The sequence below is a fragment of the Vulpes lagopus genome, chromosome 5 (genome assembly GCF_018345385.1).
Source record: "Vulpes lagopus strain Blue_001 chromosome 5, ASM1834538v1, whole genome shotgun sequence".
In the NCBI taxonomy this organism is placed as follows: domain Eukaryota; kingdom Metazoa; phylum Chordata; class Mammalia; order Carnivora; family Canidae; genus Vulpes; species Vulpes lagopus.
The window spans coordinates 103032306-103052534 of record NC_054828.1 but is presented as its reverse complement, the minus strand read 5'-3'; the positions used below and the strand labels follow the sequence as shown (position 1 = coordinate 103052534).

At 37.3% G+C, this 20229-nt stretch overlaps 1 protein-coding gene across 3 annotated transcripts in view; it reads right to left on the bottom strand.

Moving 5' to 3' along the window:
• Positions 1-20229, bottom strand: part of DHX57 (DExH-box helicase 57) — a 57021-nt gene that overhangs the window by 26663 nt on the left and 10129 nt on the right. For 2 of the 3 annotated variants that reach the window (XM_041754796.1, XM_041754797.1), the window contains exons 3-10: positions 14174-14332; positions 12933-13118; positions 11603-12441; positions 9613-9791; positions 8032-8153; positions 6605-6800; positions 5921-6045; positions 865-998 (exon numbers count right to left, since the gene is read on the bottom strand). In XM_041754796.1, coding sequence (XP_041610730.1) covers positions 865-998; positions 5921-6045; positions 6605-6800; positions 8032-8153; positions 9613-9791; positions 11603-12441; positions 12933-13118; positions 14174-14332 — 1940 coding nt within the window. Of the gene's footprint in view, positions 1-864; positions 999-5920; positions 6046-6604; positions 6801-8031; positions 8154-9612; positions 9792-11602; positions 12442-12932; positions 13119-14173; positions 14333-16416; positions 17633-20229 lie in introns of all 3 variants that reach the window. The other variant, XM_041754798.1, reaches the window with a different exon arrangement.

The following is a 20229-nucleotide window of genomic DNA, read 5'->3' as shown; positions in this document are numbered from 1 at the left end:
CAGTTGAGCATCTGCCTTCAGTTCAGGGCATGATCCCGGGATCTGGGATCGAGTCCCGCATCGAGCTCCTTGCAGGGAGCCTGCTTCTCCCTCTGCCTATGTCTCTACCTGTCTCTTTCTGTGTCTTACATGAATAAATAAAATTTAAAAATCTTAAAAAAAAATTATCCCCAAATTCTTCCTTTGGCAATCAACTGCAAAAGGATAAAGCAAAGCCCATAGTGATAAATCAATCCCACAATGAGACTGAAACACCAAAAGACACAGACTATTCAATTTTACTTTCTCTCAGAGTAGACCAACATCCAGAAAGTTAGCAGATTCTAGCAATGAATCAACATGCTATACAGATACAACTTCCCTCTTTATGACATTTTACCATTATTAACTTACATTTTGATGTTAAACACAATGGAATCCTAGAAATCCTATTAGCCTAGACTTTTAAAAAAAGCACATATAAGGCAGCCCCGGTGGCACAGCGGTTTAGTGCCGCCTGCAGCTCAGAGTGTGATGCTAGCGGCCCAGGATCGAGTCCTGCGTCGGGCTCCTTGCATGGAGCCTGCTTCTCCCTCTGCCTGTGTCTCTGCCTCTTTCTCTCTCTCTCTGTGTCTCTCATGAATAAATAAATAAAATCTTTAAAAAAATAAATAAATAAAAAGCACATATAAAACTGAAATCTCTTAGCAAATGGATATGTTACTTCTTTGTTAATTTTGTTATTTGGTCATAATTTTTTTATAAGTGAATCACTCTTCTAGAAAATAACTATAAATACCTGTTATTTTATATCTCAAATGAACTTCAAAAATAATTATACTTGCTTATTAGAATAGTATATATTTAAGGATGCATTTTAATCACCTGGTATAGTAATAACTGGGCAGGAACTGAAATATTCTGAAAAGAGTTCAGCATTTAAAGTTGCGCTCATTAGAATAACTTGAAGATTTGGTCTCTGCAACACAATGTCCTTCAAAACTAGTAGCAAGAAGTCACTAAAGGAAATAAAAGAAACACCTAAAGATCAAACAAATTCAATACATAAAAATGAATTAAATTCATTCAAAAATGAATTTTGGTGAATTTTAAGCATGGAATGTGTAAGATCTATGTGAAAAAAACTACAAATCTCACAGAAAGATGTGTCATGATCCTAGATGTGAACTTAAAATTATAAAGATACCCCCTGCAATAAACTAAAATCCATGTAGTACCAATCAAAATACCAACAGGATCTATCACTGCCTTTGTTAATTCTACTTCTTGATATCTACATGTACATAATGAAGAATATACAAAGATTTTCATGATTGCATTGTTTATAATAGTATAACAATGGAAACTACTTAAATATCCATCAACCAAGAAGTCATTAACTACAGTAAAATCACCCATTCTGTGGAATAACATGAGGCAGATAAAAGGAATAAGGTAGAGCTTTGATACTGATATGAAAACATCTCTAAGACAGTGAAAAAAACCCAAGTTGTAGAATAATATGTGCCATAGAAAAGCAATATCCTTGCCTCAGCATCCCCTTTGTACTCTATTCTCAATAGAACAGACCAACAATTCTATTCAATGTAAATCTTACTGTGCCACTCTTCTCACAATCCTCTGATGAATTATTAAAGTCCTCACTAACAAGTTAGGTCCTACAGGACATGATCTGCATCACCACTGCTCATCTCCTGTTGCTCTCCCCTTATTCACTCACTCTACCCACACTGTACTCCTTGCTGTCTTTAAGGAGTACCTCAGGTACTTTGCACATGTTATTAATCTGCCTGGAATGGGCTTCTCCTGGACATTCACAGGTAGCTCCCTCACTTCCTTCAAGTCTTTAATCAAAGATACATTTTCAGCCAGGCCTTCTCTTCTCTGGCTACCCTGTTTAAAAATTCAAATGCTCCCCTTCTCTGCATTTCATATCACCCTTAGCAGTTACCCTTTCTTAGTAGCTAACATATTCTACTTATTTATCTTTCTTATTGTTGAGCTCATCCATTAGAATATAAGCTTTATTAGGACAAGGATTTTGGTCTACTTTGTTCACGAATAAAAGTAATCTAGAACAATGTCTGGAGAACAGTAAGTGCTCAATAAATATTCTTTGACTTACTAATTGAGCATATCATTTGTGTAAGACAAAAAAGGCCAGAAAATAAAAGTACCTATTTCTAACAAAGTAAACATACATGTCAATGTATAGAAGGACATATCATCAGTCTGATGCCCATAGTTATCTCTGGGGAGAAACTGGTGAGGACTTCCATTTTATCTGTACTGCCTGAAGAAAAAGAAAAATTAAAAAAATATGTATAGTAGGCCCCAAGCCCAATGTGGGGCTCGAACTCTCAACCTCAAGACCAAGAGTCTCATGTTCTACTAACTGAGCCAGCAGGTGCCCCCTGTATTGCTTTTTCAATGACAGCATATTATTGTACTATTTAGTTCTCTTTAATTTCATGAGCTAATGTAATTGCATTAATGATTTTTTTTTCTTTTTTAGGGAAAAGGAAATAATGTGTCAATAGGAAATGCTTAAATAATTTATAGTATATCCATGCTTTAATCCCACATCAGGCTCCCCGTGCATGGAGCCTGCTTCTCCCTCTGCCTGTATCTCTGCCTCTCTCTCTCTCTGTGTGACTATCATAAATAAATAAAATTAAAAAAAAAAAAAAAAAAGATAGCTCATGCTATTAACTATTACATCAAAAGGAGTACAGAAAACTCCAATAGTGTTTGTAGAGACACATTATCTCTCTCTACCACATCTCTCCCCTAACTCCTAATACATTCCCAGAAGAAAACAGACCAAAACTGTAACAGGAAACTATTATATAAGGTACAGAAACTATTCTTGACATTTCTTTGATACTTTCTAAATATTTAGAAAAATCAAACTTGGTTACCTCTATGACCAGGAAATTCATTTAAAATTTTAAACTAACACAACTGTAACTTTTGTATATTCAACCTTCAATTTTGTCTATATTTTTACCCATCTTAGTTCCTAGATTTTACTCTCATTTTTTCTCCTTTTCTATCTGAGCTAGCAAGTATTCCCTTGCCTTTTCTTTTTCTTTTAATCTGTATACTGCTTTCCTATAGATTGGTATGTCTGGATCTCCCTTCTACAGTAACTTATCTTTATTCAGATGTTAAAATATTTTGAATTTTTAACTGTTGATATTCCACATTAAGTTTTATGAAATCTTTTACTTTTGAGAACATGATTACCCCTAGAAACCAGATCCAGAACTATGCTTCAGTTTCTCTGGGTATGTGGAAATATAAATATTATGAAATCCAAAGCCATTCTTTATACTTAAAATTACACTGGATATAATTTCCCCTAAAGTTTTAAATGTATTTTTATAATACAATCATTTAAATATTATTAATCTGGTCAAATGTTATATTTGATTTCCTCCTCCAACTTATTTAATGAAAAAATTTTCTTCTTTCAAATGTTCACTTGAACATTTACCTGCAAAATGAAATGACTTACCATTTATTTTTTCCCTCCTGTTTTCTGGAGTCTCTACAAAAAGATTATTTGCCCCTTAAAGATTCCCAGTGTTTTCTGTATTCCCAGAGTGTAAATGACTCTATAGAGTCATTTAAAATTTACTATTGGGGGATCCCTGGGTGGCGCAGCGGTTTGGCGCCTGTCTTTGGCCCAGGGCGCGATCCTGGAGACCCGGGATCGAATCCCACGTCGGGCTCCCGGTGCATGGAGCCTGCTTCTCCCTCTGCCTGTGTCTCTGCCTCTCTCTCTCTCTCTCTCTCTCTGTGACTATCATAAATAAAATAAAAAAATTAAAAAAAAAAAAAAAAGTAAAATTTACTATTGTTGGGACCCATGGGTGGCTCAGTGCCTGAGCATCTGCCTTTGGCTCAGGTTGTGAACCTGGGGTCCTGGGATCAAGTCCTGCATCAGGCTTCCTGAGGGGAGCCTGCTTCTCCCTCTGCCTATGTCTCTGCCTCCCTCTTTATTTTGATCTATTCTTTTTTCTTTTTTTTTTAAGATTTTATTTATTTATTCATGAGAGACACAGAGAGAGAAAGAGGCAGAGACATAGACAGAGGGAGAAGCAGGCTCCATGCAGGAAGCCCAATGTGGGACTTGATCCTGGGACTGCGGGATCAGGCCCTGAGCCAAAGGCAGACGCTCAACCACTGAGCCACCCAGGCGTCCCTATTTTGATATATTCTTTAAGTCTGCTTTTCTTTAGTGTCTAATTACTTCATATTTCTTGTTTACTAGCATATCAATGTATTTATTTCTTTGAACAAATAGTCTTCTAGTCATGTCTTCTCTATTCAGTTTGTAAAAATTTTTTATCAGCAATAGTTGGGAACTCTTCATGTTTCTTTTTTAAATTTTGCTATTAAAAAAAAAAATTTGCTATTAGCTATTTTCTGCTTCTCTGTCAGTCTGACAACTTCACTTAGACTTTGCTTCTTCTCTAGATATTTATAATAGGATAGTCCTTTTGGGGAAGTCTCAAAATTTTACGGTCTTTTTTCTCCCCTACTAGTTTTTTTGTTGTTATCAAACATGATCCACATGACAAACTATGGTTGATATCATCTATTAGCCTTTTAAAATATTGAGGATTTTGAGTTTATGTCCCAACCCCTTAATGACTTCTAATTCCATTAAAATAAAATCTAAGGGGTGCTTGGGTGGCTCAGTCAGTTAAGTGTCTGCCTTTGGCTCAGGTCATGATCCTGGGGTCCTGTGATGGGGCCCTGCTTCGGGTCTGCTTCTCCCTCTGCAGTACTGCCCCCCTCATGCTCTTGTACTTTCAACTCTCTCAAAAAAAAATAAATAAATAAAAAAATTTTTTTAAAGATTTTATTTATTCATTCATGAGACACATAGAGAGAGAGAGGCAGAGACACAGGTAGAGGGAGAAGCAGGTTCCATGCAAGGAGCCCAATGCGGGACTCAAACCCGGGAATCTGGGATCGCGCTCTGAGCCAGACAGGTGCTCAACTGCTGAGCCACTCAGGCTTCCCAAAATAAATAAAATCTTAAAAAAAAAAAAAAAAATCTAAATGCTTTATTGTCCATGGTATACGAGGTCCTGGAAGATCTGGCTCCTGCCTCTTCTACCCACTACTTTTCCCCTCATTTACTACAACCAGCTCTGCACAGGCCTTCCTCCAGCTTCTGGGCTCATGACACCCTTTCCCACCAGAGCCTGCAAATGCTAGCCTTGCCCCCAGCTGTCACATGGGATGCCTTCTCATACTTCCATTTTTAATTTAAACGTCATCTCTTGAGAGAGATCAGCTCTGACCATCTCGTGAATCTCTCCTCCCAAAAGAGAGAATCCTGTTTATTCCTTCATGGCACTTACTCCAATCTGTAACTCTTTATTTATTTATTTGTTCATTATTTCTTTTTCCTTCCAGACCATGAGATAAAGGAGAATCACATATGCTTATTCACTCTAGTATCCCCAGCTGTTAACAGATCACTCTGCACTTAACCCAGTCTCAATAAATGCATGAATGAATGTCAGGACTGAATGACAGACCAAATGAACTAAGAAAGAAGCACATATTGACCAATTTATCAACTACAGTATATGTTACAACTGTTATTTCTACTAGGTACCAAGCCCAGCTCAGCACGAGGCCCAGGAGGGTGTAAAGTATCTCCTAGTAGAAGATGTCCCTGTAACAAGATGACTCTTCTAGTGAAGAACATGTGCCCTCCTAGCATTTCTAGTGTTCCAGACCCTGGATATCAGGGAAGCAGTTCCTCTTCTCTAACTTGGCCTTCTCTGTGGCCTTCCTCTTTTGCTCTATGAAAACTGAATTAGAAACAGAACAAAATTATTTCAGTGATGTCTTTGTTTTAAGTATGTGGCTGTTTGGAAGATCCTTGTTTTACCTTTCTTCTGTCCTCTCATGAACTTCATCAACAATGATATGGGTGACTCCTTGGAGAGATGTATCTCCTTCCAGCCTTCTCAGCAGCACGCCTGTGGTGCAGTACAACAGTCTGGTGGCTGAGGACTTACATAGAAAAGGGCACAGAAAGCATTCATGGAATTTTTGAAAAAAGGAAATACTTTCAAGGCCAATATGGCAAAGCCATTTTGAATGGATAGGGACAAAGAATCTTGAAAACCTCAGTAGTTCCATTTAATAGGAAACTGCACTGAATGCATAGTTTCTTATTGGCAACAACAGTTAAAGCTTTTCTACTTCATATCAAAATTTTAAGTTTACAACTCATAAAAAGCATTCAAAGTTATTATAAAACATAAAAGCAACAATGAGTGATGAACTCAATTCTGAATTTGTCCATTTCTTATTTGGTTGAATGGATTAAGTCCCAAGTTTAAAAGTAAAACAGCAATTACTAGATCATTTCTTCCAATAAAGAATAAAAGATCTTTATAGAAGAAATGAAATATATTCAAATAAGAGTTCTTATACCAAAATATTTCTTAAAGGTCTTAAGTTGTACTGAGGTACGTATCCCAACTTGCCCATGAGTCCCCAGGCCCCAAGAATTCCTGATAACAGAAACAAAATTTCTGTTATCAGGAAACCAGCAGAGTATACAAACCTTGACACTTTCCAGCCGGATCTGGTACCCCACAGTCAGACCCACTCTTTCTGTCCTTTCTTTAGCAACACGTTCAGCAACAGATATTGCTGAGATTCGTCGGGGCTGGGTACAGATGATGTTAGCCACCTTCTCAGGTGGTCCTCTCAGAGAATCATCCAGAATAAACTGAGGAATCTGTGTGGTTTTCCCACATCTGTATGTCAAAACAAATAAGTCCTAAAATGAGAGTTTTCAAGTGCTAGTTAAAAAAAAAAAAAAAAAGCAATTATGTGCAATGAGGGAAGTGAGAAATGAGAAAGCTAATTATAATAGAACTTGTTCAGCTTCATTTATCTTCTAAACCAACGTACTGCCTTGTTACCTACAGCCCAAAACTGCTAGGAACTTGCACTTGGATGAACAGAGCAATCATATATTAATTTAGTATCATTGTAAAATTGGGACAATTGAGTAAACAATAGATTAAGTTCTGTAAACACCTCTAGGAATATGAACTCTGTATTTGAATCCTAAAGAAGTAGGAGTATTGTCTTATGATTTTATGTATTATCTTACTGATTTGGCTACAAGTGGACTGAGGTTAAAAAATAAGAAGCCAGAAGATCTCAGACTAGTACTGTATCAGTGAGTCTGGGCACAAATGTAATTACTAGGTTGAATACCTATGAATATAGTATTAAATTAAGCCTATGACCTGTCCCTGTTAAATAAGTTTGGATAACATATGAAAAGTGTGAAACAGGAAAAGAAATATGCCTTAAGTTGTTCTTAAATAACAAATAAAAGCTCTAAGAAAATCAGAATAAATTTAGAATATGAAAGTTCCCAAGTTAAATATTCTGTAAGGGCATCTGTGTGGCTCAGTTGGTTAAGCAGCTAGCTCCTGATTTCAGCTCAGGTCATGATCTCAGGGTCCTGGGATTGAGCTCCCCATTGGGCTCTGTGCTCAATGGGAGGAGTCTGCTTGAGGATTCTCTCTCCCTCTCCCTCTGCTCCTTCCCCACCTTGCATGCATGCTCTCTCTAAAATAAATAAGTCTTTTAAAATAAATAAATGTTCTGGAACTATCCTTTACATTTAAAAATAGGCCTGTTAAAAGCTTTCAGTTAGGGATGTCTGGATGGTGCACATCCAACTCTATGCTCAGCATGGAGTCTGCTTAAGATTTTCCCTCCCTGTGCCCTTCCCCACTGTGCATTTGTGCTCTCTCTCTCTCTCTTTCTCAAATAAATCTTTAAAAAAATGTCTTAAATGGCTGCAGACCTGCAATATTATGTTCTGTAAAATATTATTTCATATCATACCAGAAAGAACACAAATAATAACAGCTACGAGTTTTTTACACATAGAACTGGTTATGCTAACCAGTGTACACACCATATTAATGGATTGAAAGCTACATTACAAATAAATTGCATTCTTACCCAGTCATACCACTTATAACAAGCACTTGGTGCTCACTCAGCAATTTAAGAATGGTTTCTCTTTCTTCCCACGCAGGGAGTGATTGTCTTTCTTGCAGAATTGACTGGAACTGTCTGGAAGCCTAACAACATAAAAGATAAGGCATCAGTTAGGTTACTTTGAATCATCTTTCACAAACTCTGAGTGTGGAATCCCATAGCTTGACCCACCCTTTTTGCTCTTTAATAATTTGTTCAGAGATAGAAACTGCAGATTTGTTAGGATTAGGTGTTGATGACTTAAAGTCAGGAGGCTGCTCAGAGAATCAGCCAGAATAAGTTGTGAAATCTTTATGGTTTTCCTACATCTGAATAAACTGCAAGATCTTACAAGAGAAATAAACCATCCTGCTTAGCACTACATGGCTCTTCCTAGCAAGAGTCTCTGCATCAGCACTATCCAATAGAACTTTCCCTGTTAGTGGAAATGTCCTATATTAGTATTGTCCAGTATAACAACCTCTGGCTACATGTGGCTAGGGAGCACTTGAAATGTGGCCAGTGCTACTGATAAACTGAATTATAAATTTTATTTAATTTCAATTTAATTAATTTAAATTTAAATAGCCCACGTAGCTAGGGGCTACCACATTGGACAGCATTAGATTTTTACTAAAATCAGTAAGAGCACTCATGAAAGGGTTCTTTTTGGCCAGGCATCACATATATGTAACTCAGTCTGACATCCAATGGCCAATAAACATTGTAGTGCATGTTAAAACTAAATATGTATTTTTGAATAAGAAATTCATACTAATATATTATTTTCTGCATATAATTTTATCATATAAATTAATCATCTCTGAACCAAACTGATCAAATTGGAATGTGCAATTTTTGGTTTCTATCACCTTACTATTTATGGTGTGAATTCCTATTTCTTTTGATGTCCTACAGGTATTGCACTGTAATATGCGATAGTGTTATACTGTGTCAAAAATCAGAATTAGAGCCTCATAATTAGAAGAGCCATTAAACAGCATCTAATCCAATCCCCAAAATGGGTAAGCTTTTGTCCTACACCCAACACCCCACTGTGCCCTAAAAGTTCACTTTAGGTTCTAAAATAATCTTTGTGTGAATGGAGTAAAGACAGCATGGACTTTAGAAACAGAGAATTAACTCAAACCCATGTGCTGCCACCTACTAGCTATGTGACTTTGGGCAAGTTATTTATCCTGTGATCCTCTGAAATGGGGTAAGGGTCTCTCCTTGTCCTTCTCCTTTCTATGCTATTCTTTCTAATGTAAATCACAGTATTAACTTTTATATCACTTATCAGATCTTCTATCAGAGTACCAAAGCCACGTGATTCTGAGAATATTTGGTATATATGTGTGTTTCATTGTCACCAGCCACTGGATTTTCCAAAACTATCCAGAACATGCACCCATATTTGCTGTGGCATGCAGACACTTTGACCACTCAGAGTTAGAGAAAACCAGAAGTATGCTAGGGAGGGTAGCCAAGGTTTCCTAATGCCTAATCCATTCATCCACACATTAGGGAGGCAATGCTAGCCATTATCTCAGAATACTCTACCTGTTTTATTCGGAACTGCTTGCAGATTTTAGCATTTTCAGCATATACTGATTTTGCCTGCCAGTCATATCTTTTGGAAATCTTTTTCTTAAGGTTCACATAGCTTTCATTCTCCACTATAACTGGTGCAGGACCTTCATCCTCATCTGTCTCATCCTCAGGTTCTGATTCTTTTTCAACTTGAAGGGGATAAAAGGAAACATTTTCGATATAGAGCCCTTTCTTTAGCAAAGGGGGAAAGTCACTAATAAATAAAGTAACAACAAAAAATCATAAGATGGGAAAAAGTCAAACCATGAATAAAGCAGGTTCATTCACTTCAACTACTTCTACCGCTCAAGAACATAAAATCCATCTTCAAATAAACTTTAATCAAGTACAAGTGGCTACTGCTAAACCAAAATTTAAAACAAAGAAAAAAAATCATGATGCACCTTGTTAATTCCACAGACTTTTTACATTCAAGGAATTAACCAAAAGTTTCAACTACTTGCAAGTATTCCTAAAATTCTCTAACATACAACAACCCAAATGGGGGCAGCCCCGGTGGCGCAGCGGTTTGGTGCCGCCTGCAGCCCAGGGCGTGATCCTGGAGACCCTGGATGGAGTCCCACGTCAGGCTCTCTGTATGATGCCTGCTTCTCCCTCTGCCTGTGTCTCTGCCTCTCTCTCTCTCTCTCTGTCTCTATGAATAAATTTAAAAAAAATCTTTAAAAAACAACCCAAATGTCTATTAAGTGATAAATTGATAAACAAAATATGGCATGTCTATGTAATGGAATATTAGTCAGCAGTAAAATGAAGTATTGATACATCCTACAATATAAATGAACCTAAAAACATGCTAAGTGAAAGAAGCCACTCACAAAAGCCATATACCATATGATTCCATTTCCATGAAGTGTACAGAATAGGCAAATGCATAGAGACAGAATGTAAATTCATGACTGTCAGGGGTTGAGGGAAGGAAGAAATGAGGACTCACTGCTAATAAGTAAGTATGAAGTTTCTTTTAGGGTTGATAAAAATGTTCTGAAATTAGATAGTGGTCACGGCTGTACAACCCTGTGAATATACTAAAAACCCACTGAATTGTACACTTTAAAATTAAGGGTAGATTTTATGGTATGTAAATTTTATCTCAATAAAGCTGTTACTTAAAAAAAAAAAGTCTATGCCACACATTTTGTCATTTCTCAAGGAATATATTTGACTCTCACATGCTAGAAGCTGCCATTTGGGAGCAAGTAGCTAGTGAGTACATCTACCCACTGTCCATCATCCACATCTCAATGCAATTTCATTGTTCTTTTGATGTTTACTTATTGATGTTTACTTAAGAAATCTTGTAAAATAATAAGAACTTGTTTCTCTCAAAGAATGATGGTAACAAGAGAGAATTCTTTGGACTCTGAAAAAGGAGTTTAATTATAGTGTAAAAATCTGTATAACAAATCTGGATTTTGATAAAGCCAGAAGCTTGCACACACATTTTTTTTACTTGAGCCCTAAGATAATGAATTTTGGGGGTCTAGTGTACCCTAGAAAGAGAAATATCTCTAAAAACTCATTTGAAATAATAAAAAAAAAATAATAATAAAAATAAAAAAATAAATAAATAAAAAATAAAAACTCATTTGAAAGTAATTCTGTGTAAAGCATCAGAAGTAAAACAAATGAATTAAATGAAACATTTCCTAGAAAGTTGCTTTAAGGTTCTTCCAATCCCCAACTGCTAGAATCAACTTATACATCACTACAGACTTTCAATACAAAGAGCCCAATTATGGTGACAAAATTGGGACTTACAATTAAAGTTAGGCCACAGTTCAGAGGATTCTCATTCCTTTTTGCCCATGGACCAAGAAGAATGACTCGCCTAACATCACCAGGAGATCCTAGAGCAGCCCTTGGAAACTCTGACTTCCTTAATCCACCATTCTGAATGCCCAATCCAGAAAGCCCTCAACTCAGTCAAGGCCTTACATACCTTCAGCAATTTGACTTGATGTAAAAGAATTATTTGGAATCACTGGTTTACGACAGATAGGATTGTTTATTCTGGTTCCAGAGGATACTGGCATAAAGTTCACAGGAGGGACACTGTACTTGTGATGGGTATTTGTTAGTAAATTGACTATTTCTGATTCTTCCTCTAAAAGGGTTATCAAAGAATATACAACAGGTTCTGAAGTTTCTGCAAATGTCAAGGCCTTGCCGTAAAGGAACTCAGAAATATGTAAACGACAAGCCAGAGGTAGATTCTCATTGGTAGAATAAAATGCCACAAGGGGAGCTTGGTAAGGGTATTTGTGGTCTTTAGAAAATCGGATTTCAAGTTCATATAAAAAAGAGGCATCTTCATGAGCATTAAGATGAGAATCATCTACAATTCTTTCTGCTCTTCCGACAATTTGATTTGGGGGCACTTCATGTTTGAATTTGCATCTTGATCCAAATTTACAATTTCCTTTGAGGTAAAATTTACAGATTTCAAGAGTAGTCTCCTGTATGTTTTTGGTACTTTCCTTTTGCTTGGATTTGCAGAATTTACTCGTCAAATACTCCAGTTCTAATCCAATCGTCCAGACTCGGTTCTGAATTCTTTCTATAAATTTTTCTCCACAGATTGACTTGAGAGCAAATGCCTCTTCCTGCCGCTGTTCTACACACTCTTCCACACTCACATGGGCAACTGCCTCAGAGATCTTCATCTTCTCCCCAAATGTCTCTGAAAAACATTGTGTGAGCAGATGTTCTAGCGATGCCCCCACATCTCCATCACAAATCCTCAGGGCTGCCTGACAGCGTTCAGTGTTGAATCCATACCTAGCAAGTGTGAAACATGATAAAAAATATTAAGTAGTATCAAATCACAAAAGCGAGATTCAGTTAAATGTTTATGTGAAGTTGTAAGTTATAGGCAGGATATGTATTTTGAAAGTTTCTGGTAATATTCCCTAATCAGTTTGTTCTAAAAGAGAGGATATTGGGACGCCTGGGTGGCTTGGTGGTTGGGCATCTGCTTTTGGCTCAGGGCGTGATCCCTGAGTCCTGGGATCAAGTCCCACATCTGGCTTCCTGCATGGAGCCTGCTTCTCCCTCTACCTATGTCTCTCCCTCTCTCTCTCTCTGTGCCTCTCCTAAATAAATAAATAAAATTATTTTTAAAAAAACATGAAAGAGGATATTAGACCTATCAGGCACCACTGCAACCCACACAATAGGAAAGTATTCAAGGTGGGGGGTAGTTGGGTTTATAGTATGATTTCAGTTTCTTCAGTTCTCCCCTAACTTCTATAAATGTTGAAAGCAATCACCTGGAAAGTTTCTGCACTGCAAATGTTGAGACTGTAAATTCTGGATTATGAGGCTCCACTGGGCCTGAGCCAGCATATTCCAATGGCTCACAGTCTGGAACAAGGGAAGCTTCTCGTCCAGCAGACCAGTACTGTTCATCATCACAATCAGGCTCATCATCTTCCTCCTCCCCAGAAATGCTTCTTCTGACAAAGATAACATTTTCATTTATTAATTTCCACATATGTCGAAGAAAATTTAGCAAGTGTCTAAGAATTTAGTTCAAGGAGCCAAAGGACATAGGATCCTAACCATTCTTCAGTCACTGATTTAAACGTTTACTGATCTCTTCATTTATATCTTGGCAAGTAATATTTATCAGGCATTTATTACATGCCAAGTACTAGGTGAAGTGTTTTATATGTTCTATTTCTTTAAAACTCTTTCTACTAACCCTTAATCAGATACTATTGGAATCGCCATTTTTCCGATGACCAACTAAAACTTAGAATTAGTAATTGCCAAAGGTTATACAGTAAAGAGCAACTAGAGATTTCCACCAAGGCAGTCTGACCCCAGAGCCTGTATTCTTAACTACAAAAGCTCTGGCTATCCTCTCTCCTCACTCATAAAAACCATCCCTAAGTTTTTGCTTTGCTGCATCACCACCTTTCCTAAAACTAAAACAGATAAAGAGATTTGTAGATAGGATGGAAATTGAGCTGTTCATGACTGATCATCCATTAATTCTGGCAAATGGATTGATATGGATATAAAACATGGAACATGTGAAAAAAAAAATTCTGGCAAATGGAATGAATTGACTTCTTTGACTGAATCACAAAGCAAAACAGCCAAAAGAGTAAAAGTTGTTTCTCTTAAGCAGATGGTTATGAGAAAGTGTACTCCTAAGACTTCATCTGATCAACTCAATATTTGCTCCTAGAACAATACTGCTACTTGTTCACTACAAGGTTTTATTTGAAAGGCTCTCAATAAAGCAATTATGGAATCCATTTGAGCATGGTCATCAGAAAAAAAAGATGAAAAGGCAACCTGTACTGCTCACAGATATTGCAAAACAAACTCATTCTAAAATTGCTGCTGAATAATTATTCTTGTATTTCTTTTGGCTCACTTTCAACTAATTACATTGTCACAATAGGATCAGTGTTGAAAAGTGTTCCAAAGACAAATAGGACCTTCCCACTGCCAATATAACTTCCTTAATATACTAATTTACTTAAATAAAATAATTTACTCAGATCCAGCATCAGCATCTTGTTCCTGCAAGTCCCGGAGAAGAGCTTTCACTTTCTCTTGATTCTCAGAAGTCATATGCAGGGTCTGAAGTGGCACTTTGGCTTCAGGCTTCCATTTGGGGCGTGCCTCTCCTTTTCTTGTGCTACTGTTGCTAGGTCTGCAAAGGACACATTTACCTGTGACCAGAACTTTGACACTCACCTCACAGCCCCCAAACATATAAAACATGAACTGGACTGTCTAGTACTGGACTGTTTACTACAGTACTTACCAGACTTCATTATCTTGCAACTGCTGGAAAAAAATGCCTGTTAGATTCTTAATCATTAAATCTGGCTTCACTAACTCAAGAATCGTCTAGAAAAAGTAATGCCATGATGACTCCTATTGGAATAGAGGACTTTCAAAAGAAAAACATTACACACAAAGAATTATTTCATTCTATTTTAGGTTCCCAATCTGAAAACAATGAAGGGTCTCATCTTACTGGTGCATATTAGGCCCTGCTTTTGAAATATTTACCTAAATTATCATTATTTCTTAATTACAAAAATAATAAATACATGTTCACTGGAGCAAAGTAGAAAACAGAAGTCATCCTAAGTCACATCAATTCTTTTCAGACACATTTTTAATAAAATTATACAGCATATGTAATCTTTTATAATTTGCTTTATTTCCTTATCAAATAAAACTGGCATTTCCCTAAGCTTATTCTCCTACAACATATTTTTTAAATGGTTACATATAGTTATGGATGCACTGGAATTTATTTCACTCATCTTTCATTATTGGATTTTAGATTTTTTAGAAACTCTTTTTAATATTTAAAATAATAAGAAATTCTGGGCAGCCTGGGTGGCTCGGCGGTTTAGCGCTGCCTTCAGCCCAGGGCCTGATCCTGGAGACCCAGGATCGAGTCCCACATCAGGCTCCCTACATGGAGCCTGCTTCTCCCTGTGCCTGTGTTTCTGCCTCTCTCTCTCTCTTTCTCATGAATAAATAAATAAAATCTTTTAAAAATAAATAAATAAATAATTCTAAAGTTTAACATTGCTCATTAAATTTTTTTTTTTTTTGGTTTGGCATGTTTCGTTATAAATTTTCACAAAACTAGGAAAATGGAAGAAACTTTTTTGTGTTTAAAATTGCAATCCATAATATTGAGACCTTGAAAAGAACCACACATTTATACTTGCAACACTGGGTACCAAAGGAGAAAATATAATCAATTGTGGTTTTAACCACTTAGTACAAATTTCTTTAAAGAATATTGCCCCAAATCTATCATTTCCTCTTTTTTTTTTTTTTAATGTAGGCTTCATGCCCATGTGAAGCTTGAACTCATGACCCTGACATTAAGAGTTGCATGCTCTGTCAACTGAGCAAACCAGGCACTCCTTAATAATGGAACACAAACACACACACACAAATGGAACCCACACTTTAGAGGGTTAATTTTAGGATTTTTTTTTTCAGTAATCTTTACACCCAACAGGGGGCTCAAACTCATAACCCCAAGATCAAGAGTTGCATGCTCTATTGATGAAGCCAGCAGGTGAAGAGATTTTTGTTTTGAAAAATTGAAATCTATAGAAATAAACATCCTTTACCTAGATTCACCAATTGTTAACATTTGTCATACATTAATGCATATATACATTTATGCAGTCTCTTCCTCTCTCTCTCTACGTATACACATATATGCCTATTATATGCCCCCTCTATTTTATATACATATTGCTGAACATCTGAACATAAGCTGCAGACACCATGAAGAGATCGTGTTCACTTTTAAATATTTCAACATGTGTTTTCTTTCTTTCTCTCTCTCTTTTTAAAATATTTTATTTATTTATTTATTTATTTGACAGAGAGAGAGCACAAGCAGGGTAAGTAGCAGAAGAGAGGGAGAAGCAGGTTCTCTGCTGAGCAGGAAGTCTGATGCGGGGCTCGATCCCAGGACCCTGGGATCATGACTGAGCTGAAGACAGATGCCCAATCGAGTCACCCAGGTGCCCCTTTGGCATTTATTTTCTAAGAACAGAGACAAATTCTTATATAACCACAATACTATTATAACTCACAAGATACTTTATATTGACACAATATCTTCTGAAATATAATCTATATTCAAAGCCCCCAATTGTTTCAGTCATGTCCTCTATAGATTTTGATTATCTAATTAAAAATGATATTTAGCTTTTTTTTTTTTTTTCAAATTCCCTTAAGTTCCCTTACCTATTTCCTGACATTGTCTTTTTTGAAGAGCTCAGGTCAGTCATCTTGGAGAAATTCTGACAATTTGGATTTGTCTGATTGTTTCTTCATGATTCGCTAAAAAAAAGTACATGAGGGGGACTACATGCTCCTAACTCACTACTTATCTTTATACCCCTTTACTTTTTTTTTTAAGATCTTATTTATTTATTCATGAGAGACAGAGAGAGAGAGAGAGAGAGAGAGAGGCAGAGGGAGAAGCAGGCTCTATGCAGGGAGCCTGAAGCGGGACTCGATCCTGGATCCTGGAATCACACTCTGAGCCAAAGGCAGATGCTCAACTGCTGTGACACCCAGGCATCCCTATACCCCTTTATTTTGCCTTCTTTCCTGTTACTAGGGAAGAATGATCCTAGATCCTAAAGGCAACCCCTCTATTTGTATACTGTATCTCAATCTCTTCAGTCTCCTCAAGGAAATTATTCTAGCATTTACCTCTCCCTCTACATCATCAGTTCTTTATTCCCCGTGGAGCATTTCCATCAGCATATACACATGCTATATAAAGTCTACCATCTTAAAAAAACCAAACCAAATTCTCCCCTTGAGTGCACACCCTCTCAAACTATACTTATCGTTCTTTCTTCCTCTGCCCTTTATCATAAAACTCCTCAAAAGGGTTATCTACATCATTATCTCTGTCTCCACTTTCCTTTTCTCTTTGACAGACACTAAAATCAGGGTTTCTCCACACCAAGTATATAAAACAGCTCTTGTCAAGGTTATGTATGCTATAGATATAACTCAATGAGGCCTAAAACCAAAATTATGAGAAAACTCATATACTACACTAAGAAAACCCTGCCTCATCTCACCACCCATCAAGAGTCTTGAACACTATTGTTAATGAAGCTAAGGTGCAGACATTCACCAGCTGAGGCTTTGGAATAAAGCTACATGTGAGATAAGACCAAACTGGGGCCACAGAGAAGAGATGCTGTTAGCTTATTTTTCTCTAGGCATGTAATTGTCATGCCACCCATGGAAGCAATGTGAGATCTGGCTTTGGGATTCATAGAAAGGGAAGTTATCAATTAAAAACTGAAATTACCTGATTCTTGGGAAACAACATGTGAGGAACATCTGGATTGTAAACTTTTCCATGTATCAGTTAATCTTACCTTGGTGCCTGCATAATCTCAAGTCCTTCTCAATAAAACAGAAGTCTCCAATAATCCTGAATTCAAATGAATAAACATCATGTAAAAATTTCCAATTTATCCCATTGGTTCAAGAAATTCCTGGTGGCCTTCAAATGTGTTCTCCGGGAGCCTGAGAGTCATAACTAGATTATATAGCGCCTTCATGGGAATGAGCAAAATGCTGCATTTTCTAGTCCTATTTAGGGGAAGTGATCATTCCGATGGGGCAGAAGGGGAGCTGGGGCAAATGGGTAAAGGAAGTCAAAGGGAACAAATTTAGTAACAAGAGGAATGTGTTCTGGAGACGTAGTGTACAATATTGTTACCATAGTTAACTATAATGTTTTATATATTTGAATTTGCCAAGACAGAGTTAACTATAATGTTTTACATATTTGAATTTGCTAAGACAATAGTTCTTAAAAGTTCACGCATATATAAAATTTAAGAAATAAAACAAATAAACAAAGAAAGAAAAAGAGACAAATGGAAAAGCAGACTCCTAAAGACACAGAACAAACTGGTGGTTGCCAGAGGGGAGGTGGGTGAGGAAATGGGTGAACTAGACAAAGCAGATTAAGAGTACACTTATCCTGATAAATACTGAGAAATGAATAAAACTGTTGAACAATTATACTGTACAACTGAAACTAATATAAGATTGTATATTAATTATACTTGGATAAAGAAAAAAGTTCACACCAAAAATAAATAAACTGTTATTATATAAGGCAATAGATGTGAAACCTAAAATGAAAAGTTACCTATGCTATCCACATTGCCAAATCCAGGGGACAGCTGTCTCTCTTGACCTCTCACAAGCACTCCTTTACAACTGAGCGTCCGCTTTAGGTATCCAATCCTATCTGACTGGATAATCCCCTTTAAAGCAACTTTATTTCCTAAGTCCAGAAACCAAATTCTCTTAGCTTTCCTCCTACTTCACTGGCAACTACGCTATCCCCTCTGTCAGATTCTCCTAATCTTTCTCAGCTCTAAGGCCCAGAGTATCCCAGTGCTCAAAGTTCAGACCTCTTCTCTATCTGTATAAGTCTATCCCACCCAATCTTAGTTTTATTTATTTTTATTTATTCCTTTTTTAAAGATTTTATTTACTTATTCATATGAGAGAGAGAGAGACAGAGACACAGGCAGAGGGAGAAGCAGGCTCCATGCAGGGGGCCTGATGTGGGACTCGATCCCGGGACCCCAGGATCACGCCCTGGGCCGAAGGCAGGTGCTAAACTGCTGAGCCACCCAGGGATCCCCCAATCTCATAGTTTTAAATAGTGGTTATTCAGACAACTCACACATTTACTTTTCTAGCTTAGATCTTTTCTTTGAACTCCAGACTAATATGTAAATCGTCTATGACATTTCCTCTCGGAGAGTATCTCCCAACTACTCTTTCTGCTTCCAACCCATGTTCCCCTGTAGTCTGTTTTCCTTTTTTTTTTTTTTTTTAAATGATTTTATATATTTATTCATGAGAGAGGCAGAGACACAGACAGAGGGAGAAGGTTCCCACAGGGATCCTGATGCCAGACTTGGGCCCAGGACCCTAGGATCATGATCTGAGCCGAAGGCAGACGCTCAATCACTGAGCCACCCAGACATCCTTGTAGTCTATTTTCCACACAGAATACTGAGTCAGGGCTACTGAGTATAGTTGCACAGACAGCGTACATGCTGTTCAAAAGTTCCTGTTGGGGTGGGAGGAGAATGAGGGAGGATGAGTTGGCAAGAGCTTGAATCCAATCCATGCTAGCTTATCAAGCCATGCATTCTGGGGCTATCACTAGAAGGGGCAAGAGCTTGAATCCAATCCATGCTAGCTTATCAAGCCATGCATTCTGGGGCTTATCACCCCAAGAGAAAAGCACCATATTCTAATTCACACAAAGGCATATGCTGAATAGTAGCAACTCTGGCCTGAGGAACTGATGTCACACACCTTTGCCTCAAACCTGGCAGTGGCTTCCAAAGGCTGACCAAAAGCTACACAGTGTGAGCCTCTTGGATCTAACCGTTACTCTTCTTCTTACTCATCCACTCTAGCCATGTCCTTTTCTGCCACTTCCTAACCCTTCCAGGCACTCTCTTAGCTGAGAGACTTTGTATTTGGTGCTCCCTCTGCCTTCAATGTTCTTCCCTCAGGTAGTTTCATAGCGCTCCCCTTCATATCCTTCTTTTCCCTGCTTAAAGGACATGTTATTAGAGAAGCCTTCCCTGATCACTCTACATAAAACAGCAACGTTTAAAAATAATAGGAGTTTATTTTGGCATTTTTTACCTCTTTTATCTTCCTTTCTTTTTCTCCAGGCACTTTCTACCTGGACATATATTATTTATGGTCTTTATACCTCAGACTTCCTTCTAGGAAGACAAGGGCAATATTTTATTCATTGTTACAATTCTAGTCCCCAAAACAGTGCCTGGTCCATAGTAGGCACTCAGTATATACTCGCTGTGTGAATGAACATCTAAGACTGTAAGAACCTCCAATTATGTCTATGTTTTCAAAAACAAGGGAGCTGCATCTAACTCAGAAGTTAGGTTATTAGGTCAGCAGGTAAGGTGAAAACATATCTTAAAATTACCTTGGAAGATTCCTTTAAAAAAAGATGTCAAG